Source organism: Nothoprocta perdicaria, unplaced genomic scaffold, assembly GCF_003342845.1.
Source record: "Nothoprocta perdicaria isolate Ctin4 unplaced genomic scaffold, notPer1 scaffold_47, whole genome shotgun sequence".
In the NCBI taxonomy this organism is placed as follows: Eukaryota; Metazoa; Chordata; class Aves; order Tinamiformes; family Tinamidae; genus Nothoprocta; species Nothoprocta perdicaria.
This window is the reverse complement of record NW_020455721.1, coordinates 3,624,342-3,636,603: the sequence shown is the minus strand read 5'-3', so window position 1 is coordinate 3,636,603 and position 12,262 is coordinate 3,624,342. Positions and strand designations below refer to the sequence as shown.

General features: G+C 38.4%; 1 protein-coding gene across 1 annotated transcript in view; it reads right to left on the bottom strand.

Annotated features, from left to right (window-relative positions):
* CDKAL1 (CDK5 regulatory subunit associated protein 1 like 1) overlaps positions 1 to 12,262 on the bottom strand; it is a 352,009-nt gene that overhangs the window by 222,620 nt on the left and 117,127 nt on the right. The window contains exon 7 of the mRNA XM_026047034.1: positions 11,206 to 11,254. Within this exon, the coding sequence (XP_025902819.1) occupies positions 11,206 to 11,254 (49 nt within the window). The remainder of the gene's footprint in view (positions 1 to 11,205; positions 11,255 to 12,262) is intronic.

Genomic DNA, 12,262 nt, shown 5'->3' with positions numbered 1-12,262 from the left:
CTGTTGCCCACTCAGCATACAGACACCCTTGCAGGAGCTGTGTTAAGACTCTGCTAAGCAAAGAGTCCATCTACATCGGTGCCCTTCACTGAAGGCTACTGGCATCAAAGAGGAGGAGTCGGGGAAGAGAGATTGACCCAATCCCAAGTTCTCAGACCTATCCAGATGGTTGCGCTGACCAAGCCAGGAGGGCATTTGTGCAGGTTTCTCCCACATGGAGGAGGCCACAGGTGAGAAGTCAGCTGGCTTTCCTAAAGCCAGTGATAGTAGGAGAATAAATTAGAAATACCACCACCAACTGCCTTCAGCAAGACACAGGCTACACCAGCCCGAGTCTTTGATTTAAAGAGCAGAGAGCAAGTGTATTCACAAGCAAAATGTAACCATGAGAAATGAAAGCAACTAAGCATATATTATTGAAAGAGCTAGAGTAAAACATTCCCAAGTCATTAAAAAGACTGCAGCATTTACAACATAAAGCAAAAGCTAAGGTGGACAGTAGCCACTACTTGGAGTTGAGGAAAGGGAGAAAAAGGAATCATCCCAAAGCTAAAAAGATCTTTGCTAATAATGTTAAGTATTTCCTTAAAATACTTAAGGCAAGAAAAACTACTCCATAAAAGGAAAGGGGAAGGGGGGAGAAGCACAAAGCCACGAATCTACATCTAGCACAACAATTTAGATTTCAAATTTGGAACAAGTAAAATCAATGGGCAACCTAATCTGCTAACCTACACTAACCTAGCAGTGGCTTACAGAACTGATTTATCTATGAAAGTCTTTATTAGGAATGTCTGAGACATTAATTAAAAATAAATTTAACTTATATTCTGAATTCTTTCTCTAATATGGCAACAAGAGCTCAGAGATTTGGTATACCATGTTTCTCAGTTTTATTTATCTTTTTAAAGTACATAAAAATTCTCAATCAAAAATTTCACAGTATGAAGATATAATACTGATCTAATATCATAATTGTTAATACTTGAAAGAGATGTTGTAAATTCAACAATTGAAAAATATATTATTTTTGCATTTGACAAAAGTTTCATTCCATCCTACTACTAATTTAGTAATATGCTGCTTATGATATTAACATTTGCTAAATTATTCATTTCTACCTTTTCAAGACGATAACAGCAGCATCTTTGTCTGATGGTACAACCAGTTATTTTCCAATCTAATGGTTCGTTGAGGAGCCACAGGCATGACACCATTTTATTTTACTTTTATAAAAAAAGTAATTGCATTAGGGCAGGCATAAGAATTCAACTAGGAACAGGGAACATTCCTTTTTGTATTTCCTCATACTGTGGTTTATTTGGAAGAAAACAGTTTCTCCATTTTTTATATATTCAATTGCCTTACCAGACTGAACCATTATTTGAATTATTGGCTGAAAATACACCATTCTTATTTTAGGAGCATTCTTAAAACAATAAGGTTGAAAAATATAACAACAAACCGCCACCTTTTAAATTCACACATTTAGAATTAGGGTCCAAAAAGATTTCTGAAGTGTAAAGCAACAAGTAATATCTCACTGAGTAGAATCAGTGAAGCTTGATCCCCTTTGAATTTGTATCCCTACAGTGAGGAGCTAAGTGAATTACTGTTGTCTAATAAGAATCTAGCCCATGCCTCAGTCATTCCCATCCTATGAACATTGAGAGAGAGACAAATATCTTCATGGAACTGTGGGAAAACAAGTATGCTTTAGACTTCACTATTTGTCTTCATTCTCTTTGAGATTTGCCAAAGGACTAAAAACTAGTCAGGGCAGAGGGGCATGGAGATAATGGCAAACCAGTGCAGTAAGCACAACTTCATAATAATCCATGTTTTCTTACAAAAACAGAAAGAAGAAGCAACAAGAAACACTACAAGAGTTTAGAAAGTATGTCTACAAATCTCCTAGAACTCCTTGCAATGTCTTTGAGATGTTAGGTAGGCTACCAAACCCATGCACTTGCATGTAAAGTATAACTCACCAGGGAGCCTAAGGCATAACCTCTCTTAACTTGAGAGTTTCTTAATTGAGGAAAGAAACCCCATCTCTCTTGTTATCTCCCCCATGAACCACTGTACAGCTCCCAGCTCCATCCTACCTGTCACATCAGCCTCTCTGGCCACCTTCAAAGTGGCATATACCCCTTCCTGAGCTTGCACACACACTGTTGCAAGGTCAAAAAGTCACATTTGGCAGCTTATTTTCGCATGAAATATGCCTAGATTTTTTTTTTTACACATTGCTATTGATTTACACTGAAAGGCAATTTAATACAAAGGTGCCTGGAGAGAAAAAAAAAATAAAAAAAATCTGTGTAGATCAAAAATTACACCCCTGTATTTATGACTCCAAACACCAGAGGATAAAAAAACAGTACTGGGAGATGAGGTCTTAAAGAAATTTAGTGCTTCCAGAATACAAGCATCATTATATATTCAACTATCGTATTCCGCATTACAGGAACAATAAACTTAAAAATACATATTTTTAAAAATTTACTTATAGTATTCTTGACCTTAAGTACTACTACTGCTGCTCAGTACAAGGACTATTTTGTTGCATTTTCAGTAATCACTAAAGCATCTGTTTACAGTATTGCTGCTGTTAATAAAACATAGCTTGATAAACACTGAATCATACTTTTTCACATGCTGTAGATCTTTCTTTCCCCATACTTCTTTCAAGAAAACTTAAAAATAAGTATTTTGTCATGTTCAGTAAGGACTAGGCAAAACAACTTTTTTTCCAGAATTGGTTTAACCAGTATTAACCTCTCACTAACCTGAAGTATACTAAACAAAGCACTAATTTTTTAATCTTATTTATGAGCATTCTGAGCATTCAATGCTCAGAATTAGAATGGGGCAAAACATTCTGCTGGGCTCTCTCTCTAAAGCACTTTACCTGAATGAGTTACATACCCGCTCTGGCTTAGCTGGACAGCTAAAGCCTGTCCACTAGGAGGACAAAACTAGGCGCACTAAATCTAGAAGTAGTTAAAGTCTAGTACAAAAACATTTTTGAAAACTAAGGTAATGCAAGTTCAACTTCCATATTAACAAGTGTTCTACTCAAGCCATCAAATAAAAACTTTTGCTTTTGATGAATCATCATGAATTAGATGACAAGATTCACCAGAGATGGGAGCTCTGTAATAATAGCTTAGGGATACATAGATATTTGAGAGTGTAAACACTTTCTAGTCCTGAAAGTTTCTTCTACAATGAAGATAATCTACTTACATATAGTTTACCAACAGATACAATACTATTAAAAAAAAAAAGTTTAATTAATGGTTCAGGCCACGCTCCAGAGCAGCTATTCACTGATTACTAGATAATTACTGCAGAACAATGCAAGGATAGCACTGATCAGGGGCAGTGAGGAAGCTCATAGAGCAGAACCACTCATAGCAAGTGTATATGGGATCAGGTTAGAAGCAACTCAAAAAGAACCGGAGCTCTGATTTCCAGAACTGTTTAAAATGAATTCCTCCTTTACATACAACTGAGCAGCCACTACTAATATCACTTTGGCACTGTTCTCACAGAGGATGAGGCTGGAATGAACTTAGCAGGATAAGGTCTATTGTTAACCTAAGAGCTTTTACATGGGTCAGTTTGATCAGTATGCAAAATGAAAGTAGTTCCAAGGCATTCCTTTTCTTTTGTTATAAAGGATACAAAAAGCACACAATATTAAGTGGTAAGCACATATACCTTTATTTGTAGACGTACACGCTTCAGGAGCCTGCCAGCGAACATCTAAAACACAGACATGCGGAGGAAACTGGGAGTAGAGCTCTACTACCAATAGAACTGGGAGTAGAAGTGGGAGTAGTAAAATGAAGTTGAAATTTTTAGAGCTAAATAATGCTCTTAGCTTTAAAAAAAAAAAAAAAAAAGAGCTAAAAAAATAAGAGCTAAATGTGCCGTGGATCTCAGATTCACCTAGACCCACGGAAGCTGCACGTGTTAAAGACATTCAAACGCTGACTGGTATTCGGCCAGTTTGACACAAGGATAAGTCAGAGAGAGGAGGAAACTTCGGGAACTTAAATTCAACAGCTCCCTATCTGTATTGCAAATATGTAACACACGCTGATAGAGCTAATGTGTCTTTAAAATACAGCTTAAGAAATACTACTTTGAAGAGGAATCCTCAAAGGTGCAGGAAACCCCGGCCTTGGCAACAGCAGCTTCCACTGTGTCACTGGCTGCTCTCTCGGCCAGTCTTTTCCTCCTCCAGTTGCATCACTTACACTTGGAGGTTATTCACCATTTCCTAAAGACACTTCTCTTCGCAAGGCTGCTGATGTGCTATTCTATATGTCCCAGGAGTCTCTCACCAACCTGTTTGATCTTCTCCTGCATCTTCAAGGAACGGGAATGAAGCACTATTTCATGTACTCTTGCACATATTTCCTTCCACCGTTATTTCTTAATAAATACAGAGCTTCCTTTCCTTTATGCTAACACTGCGGGGGGAAAGCACAGAGGAGCAGTGCCCCTAAGGAAGGCAAAGCCATACGAACAGAGGTCAAGGAAAGAAATTTCCCTGAACACTAAAGGAAGGTGTGGAAGGAGGCAAACAAAAGCAGTGCTAAGGGACTGAAAGATGGATCAAGTAAATTGCTGAAAGACAGTGACAGTAACAAAGGCATGTTATGGAGATCAATGCATAAGAGCAGACTCAAAATATAAATGTAAAGGAAACCAGGAGGTACTGCAAAACTCATTTTGAAATCAAGTTTTATTTACAGAGTGGTGTTCTAGCTCTGTATCTACAGGCCACGGGCAACCTTCCAGAGAGGTGATTTTGTGTCTCTCCACAAACACAGCAGCATCTGGGATGCAAAGACACAGCAAGCTGCCTAACCCCTTGCAGCTCAGCTGGACTGCGGCCCATTTTTAGCCTAAGCCTTTTGGTCAGACCTGGAGTCGCTGCAGAGCCAGGCTGCAGGGCCTAGCCAGGCTCGGCCCCTAGACCCTGCTTCACCCCCCGACGGAATCGGCAGCCAGGAGAGACCCAGAGCTGGGAAAGCAAGCCAAGCCCAGGCTGGGTGGCGTGTGCCCCGCTCTTGCTGAGCACCCAGCTGAATGTTCTTCCTCCCCTCACTCAGCAGCGATGGGAGCATTGTGCAAGAGCCAAACTCCTTCCTCAATCAGCGCTAGGAGGAATCAGTCTGATTATGAGATAGGGGAGAGCCAGCAGTGCTGTCAGAAGCGCTCATCGGGTCTATTCCCCATCTGCACATCAGAGTCCCCCATGGAAACAGCGTGTCCTGGGCCACGTGAACAGTCTCATCGGGCTGCTCACAGATGTTGAGCTCAGCCCAGCCTCTGCTGCTCTCCTAAAAAAAAAAAAAAAAAAAAAAAATCTCATTCCGGGCTACACCAGCTCTCGCAAAGCTTCAGGGAAAGCCACAGATACTAATAAGCATCAGGCCTGTTTAAAGCTGGCTTGGGATAACAATGTTTCCTAAGCTTTGCACTTGGAAGAGATTAGCATCCAGCTACTCTGTTTCGGAAGAATGCAGAGTATGGTCATCACATGAGCGAAGACAGAAGCTTTATAAAATGTGCTTGAAATAATTTCAAAAAACAAGGCAGTAAAATGCAGTGAGGCAATCTGACAACTACTAAAAAGTTCTGAAGGTAGCCCAGATTGCTAAAATTCATACCTCACTTTCTCTCCTTTTAGCATACAGTAATTTATGCTTAGTATTCCTGCAAAGTATCATTCAATAACCAAAACAATTCCTGTAAGTACTAAAACAGAAGTATAAGAACAAGACAGTAAAAGAGGTCCATATAAACAAAAACAATTGCCATATAAAAACTTCATAGAATGAAATACAGATACATATAATACAGTATCTCTGGCATATCTACATTACCCTCACAGCAAAACAGAGTTTGAAAAGCACAATTAAGGCAGTGGATTTCTTTTTTCCATAATTCAAGCACTTCATAGCTCTACTTCAATAAAAAAAATCATCATGTGATATTATTGTTTTCCTGGAAAAAAAAAAAAAGACTAACTTCAATTTGCTGTGAAATGAGAATGCTGGTTGCCAAATTCAAATGGACAATATTAAGAATCAGCTACAGACAGATTTCCCCCGACCCCTCTCCTGCCCACTCCTCTGGGAAGAAATGCACTTGATCAAAGGCATTGCTCTTAACTTCAGGAGAATTGGAAGCACAATCTTTCAAAGAAACAAAATTTTGAGTCAAATGAAACAGGGAAAAAAAAGGACCTATAGGTCTAAAAGACATCTTTTCCACGCACATCATGGGTTTATGTAGCAATGGCAATGCTAAGCAATGAGTTTTGCTATTAAGGTTTGCAGCTTGAACCCTGTGCCCCATCATTGCTCATTTTCTTCTTTTCGCTCCCATTCAGGTTTTGTAAACTATTTACAAAATAAAGCCATCATAGTAACAGCAATCATTGCAACAGCCATGTTCTTACAGCTTGGCAAACCAAATCAATGCAATAACTACACTGGGAAAATAATTATAAAATCCACTTAAGATTTTGGATCATCTTTCATACCCAGTATCTCTCATGCTCTGCTTTTGAACAGACATAGCAAAGAGGGCATCAGACTTCGGTGCCAGGAGAGAAACAAATTACTTGGGAAGAAAGTCTCTAGCCCCATCAGACAAAACTTCTATTTTGAGCTGCACCATTAACCTATGGTTTACAGAGCAATTTAAATGTGCCATTGCAGAAGCAGTCTCCCTATTATTTCTGCATATTCTCAATCATACTCTACTCTTTTCTTTAAATTACAGTCTATAAAACTAAACTGCCTGAACTGATATTGATGCAGACAATCAAATTTACATTCAAACTCATCTTTCAGTGGTAGACACTCTGTGTTATTTAATACTCAACCTTCAGTATGTCATAAGCAGCTAAAAACAAGAAATCAAAACTTGAACCAGTCACTAAGTGACCTGGTTTAGCAGGCACGGTGTTGAAGGGTTTATGGTAGGACTCCGTGATCTTAAAGGTCTTTTCCAACCATAATGATTGTACGATTCCTGAAGTGCTCAGCTGAGTGTATGTGCCTTCATTTAAAAACTGTGGGACAGAAGAGATACAAATCTTCCCAAAATCAATGTTGATTATCAAAGCAATTCCCAAAGTTAATAGTAAATTAAATGATACTTGTCCCTGTAATGACACTCTACCTACATATAAAGCTGGTTTCTTGGATAACAGGAACAAGCAAACAAGAAGTCCACAATTATTTATTTAATCCAGGGACGTAAGGGAGGGAGATTTACAGTTCTGTGCTCTTTACCTCAGCTTTTAATGCACACAGATGGGTAATTCTGAATCTTGTAAACATTCATTTGACATTTCAGTAATTCAAATTATAATGATATGTGTCCTATTGAAAACCCATCTTTGACCCTCACACACCTTTTCAGTCTGTCAAATATAAAGAACCCCTTGCACAAATTCAGCACCTCGTACCACTACTTATTATTGTTAAGTTTAAAAAGACAACTGTACTAGCTAGAAATACAATTACAAATGTAATAGTAAAATATTTATGTATTTCACCCACTCTTTCAGAAAAGACTCCTCTCTTCCTCCCAGTTTTTGAAGGATATAACAACAGAAACAGGGACTCGGTGAGGCCACGACCCTCCCCATGACCCGACTCAAGCTGCATGTCAAGCACAAATAGTTTCCTGACAGGAAGCCAAATAAACACTTCTCCTTAAGCCTGACTCCTACTTTTTTTTCTCCTTTTTTCCTTTTGTTCCTCACCAGCTCAAGTCAAAGCTACCCCAAAGTTACAGAAACTGAGAAGAGCAGATTGCAATGAACTCAAAGCGCACACACAAATCCTGCTCACTATGCTGCTGCATACATGTAAATGCTACTACATATAGCACATCTGATACAGCACCACTTCTCCACTTACTTTCACATGAGCTACCACTGGTATCAATGGCCCATAATGAGTATCCCCATGAAGGCAAATTTAACAGTAGTTAAAGTTTAAACTGGGAATGGATGGGCAGCTTCGCCACACAGGTCAGCGTGACTGAAAGCTGGAAAGTTTATGCAAGGTATGAAGGCTGAACCCTGAAGTAATTTCCTTTGGTTGTTTTCTGCAGTCAAGTCTAATGACCCATTGTAAAACTATGCTTAGTGCACAAGTCAGACCGACAATACGGACTAAACTCCATTCAACGTGGGCCCCGCATCTCCCTAAGGCCTCCGCTAAACACAGCTCTGTATGAATGCCCTGCCGGTCCATTCCCCCTTCCCTGGAGACCTTCCACAGCAGAGACATCCGAGCGCTAAAGCCTGGGGAGCAGAGGGAAATGTCCTAGACATCTGAAGCCCTAAATTCAAAAATAAAAAAGAATTTGCATATTAAACAGTTTCAGAATTCACCCCGTAATAAAGAAATTTCAAAGTTCCTTTAGGCACACAATAAAAGTCAAGGTGATACAAAAGTGACTCTTCATAGGGCCTCTTAAACACTTGAGTGCTTTAAATTGCAGTGTGATCAACATGAACATTTTCCCATTTTCTGGAAGAAGATGGATGCAAAACCTAAAGACACATAAAATATGTCTATTGCAGAATTGAAAAAATAGATGTGGACAGTTCAAAACAGGCAATTATTCTGTTTTAAACTCGTGAGTTAAAGAGCACTGAAAACGATCTACTTTTTGAATTAGCAGAATGATACTGCTCTGAATAGAGATTTGCTGACAATAACTTGAAAGCTGAAAAATTAAACTAGAAAATACATTTCACAGAAAGATCAAAATTTCGAGAAAGGAGTTTTCTTCTTTTCGATTTTTTTTTTTCCGTCTCAGTAAGTATATAGACACAAGAGTACCCCCAACAATGCAACCTTTTACTATATTTCCTTTAAAGACAAAGGAAGTGCATAATACAATTTTATCAAAAATCAAACTAAAAACTTACTAAACTGGTACTCAGTCGAGAATCTGGATTTAATCTCCTGCTCCACACACCATCGGTTCCCTAAACCACTTGAGGCTCCAAAAGTTCTAACAACAGACATAGTTTTAACATGATAGAAGGCTTAGATTTCATCTTGGTTTATACACAAGACTTAAAATTTCTATCATATATTTACTTTATAGTTTAAATTATTTTTAACCACTAGTGCTGTTATTTTTTAGTGTTCTTTTTAAGTTGGAAAATGAAAATTCTTGTTTTTCTCTATGCTTCAGGAAAGACTCCAAAGAGCATCACACACCTCTTTCTTCACTAGTAGAATGCGGTTCCCAAATGTATAAATTAACTCAATTATCCTTTTTAAAAATACATAATTAAAATAATTTTGTCATTTAAATAAAAATTCCTATTTCTATGGTTGGCTTTTTCAAAAGCAAAGTTAACATCATCTACAACACCTATCAATTTGATTATTTTTTATTTTCTCCAAGAAAACCTCAGAAATTCTGTGCTCCATTATCTTCTGAGGAATTCCTAAAGAAACTGGCACTCTGTTCAAAATTCAGCAGCTCACATAGTCCTTTTGATTCAAATCACCTCCAGTGATGAGAACGGAACTAAAACCCCCTCTCAAAATTCAGACTTTTTAAGAAGTTTGAATGTACACGAAAAAATCTTATACCACGCTATTTCCCAATATTGCATTGATACATAAAATACAACCTTAAAACAAACCAGGTGAAAAACATCATTTCAACAACTGGCATTAATTTGTTTGCCTTTTTTCTAGTCACACAATATTCCATAGCAATACCCTGAAAAAACATGGTATCAAAAAACAGCAATGCCCTGAGTCAGGGTAATAACTATAAAGCCTGTTCCCGCAAAGGGAGGGCACACTGACCCAGGTTATTGTTTTAAGCTCTTAAAAATAGCTAAAATGCATTAAAATGAGATAGGGATTTGAATTCTGCACTGTTGTAAAAATCCTGATGTACCCCATCTCCAGCATATTGCCATAAACACTGTGGCATTTCTGGGGCAATAACCTGGCTCATTTAGTAACAAAAATGAATGCTTCTTCCTTGTTACTACAGCTTAGTAAGTAGAAGGAAGGAAAAAAAAATATCCCACAAGACTAAAGTTGGCATTACTCATTTCTTCAGAGTTGATCCCACCTTACTGGTTCCCATTAGACAGTAGCTTCCTTCATGGAGTTATTCTAAATCTCAGAAATAATCTAGAGCATGTTGACTTCAGTGAGGGTGAGTCATGAATGAAGATGCAAATCTGAATTAAGTGCAGGAAACAAGTTCTGTTTTTTTTTCTTATTAAAGAAATCATCAGTATCTTTTTATAAACATCATCCTCTTGTACCAAAAAAAAATCACTCAGAGTAATACAAAATTGTATAAATGCAGTCAAAGTGGAGTCTGTAAAAGCTATACACTACACTATATACTTTTCCCCCCCCAGCACTGTTTCCCACATTTTTATGCTATACTTCAAAAGCAACATACTCCAGCATTAAAGTTAGAGGCAGGATCTTGTGGACCAGACCCTTGTTTATATTGAAAGTGCAGCTAATTAAACTAAACCTTGTAATCCGAAGCTTCACAGAACAGTAATTTTTACGGCCTGATAAGTAACGGAGACAAACTCAGGTAACCCCAAAAGAACCAGACAAATATATTTATTTAACAGCAAATGTTTACTAGTCAGACTAAAGAAACAAGTCTGTCTCTGCTGCACTGCACTGGGAAGTACAGTGTGTGAGTGCACATATGAACTCGTTGAGACAGAACAAGGAACATGGTTACATGAGAACATTAAACCAGGGGGTAATTTATCTGTCATGTTGAGGAAAGCTCAGGGAAGTGATCCAAAGCAGATAAAAGCAAGAAAACAGGAGTGCTAAACATAGGAAAATGGAGCCAGGGCACTGAGTAAATACAGAGCAGAACTTCAACCAACACATCTAACATTGATTTCTGAAGTCTCTTCAAGATCTTTTACCTATGAACCCAAAAGTTCCCGGAGCTCCTGCCAGAGTCAATCTTTGGAGTCATTCCTTACACCAGGCACACATGGCAGATTATGGCATAGCTCAAACACAGAGCTATAGGAGTAAATGTGTAGGTTGATCAGAAACGTTAACAGCACTTCTGTTAGAAAACGCTTACATCTTCCAAGCTGGCTGCAAACATTTCAAGTGCAATGCTTACCTTTAATAGTTTCCTCCACAACTTCTACTACACGATCTATTTGCTGAACCTAAAAAAAGTCAGAAGGTCAATAACTAATCAGGCAAAAACTGGACATATTTTAAATAACTCTTCCTTCAAAGCGTGTCTTCCTTCAAAGGGAAGCAAGGGTGTGCGGGCTCTGTTTTCATTTCATCTGTCAGAGACCCTGTAGTAACTTTAAAACTCACCATCTAACTTCAGCTAGATGTTCCCTCAAAAGTAGTGAAGTTCTCATAAAGTCAGCAAAAATCACTAACTAGAGGGACAGCAGGGCCCCTATTAGGGCTGCCAGTGCAAGAAGGGCAGAGAGAGAGGAGGCCCCAGCTCCTGCACGTGGATGCTCCATAGCCAGTAGCCAAGTGACTGTGGTCACCTGGACAGGCCACACATATGGCTATATATTTTTTTTAATGTATTTTTTTTTTTAATATTTAAAAGAATCAACATTAAGATTGCAAAACTCAACACAAATTCTTAAAGTTCAGATTCTTCCTACAACTCTCATCCAACATAGCCTATGTACTGTCTGCTACATATGCATGCACATGTCTACACATACTGGAGGAAAACAAAATACTGAAAATCTACATTGCACACTTAGAATAGCATACAATTTTTCCACAAGTAGACTTTTAAACACCAACATATCTAAGCTGTATACGATTTTTGCAGCCAACTCCTCGGTGACTGTTTGTTTCCTTTCAAAAACAAACACAAAAGCACAAGTCGTACAGGCTGCAAGAGCAGAACCTGGTCTGCAACCAAGTGCCTTGCAACTGGGACCACTTGCATCAAAGCTATTAAGCCTCCATGCCCTTAAACCACTGAGTTTGTCATTTCCTGTAAACAAATGTCTGCACAATCATCTGTATTTCACATTCATTTTCCAATCAGCTAAAAAAAGTTAATTGGAAGTTGGTGTCTGACCTAGAGCTCTTCATTAAATTCATCTGCAGGCTGGTCGTCTTGCCTGGGTGCTGGATTCAGCCCATGCTAACCTCTGCATTTTCCAAAATCTTTTCCAAATAACAAATCT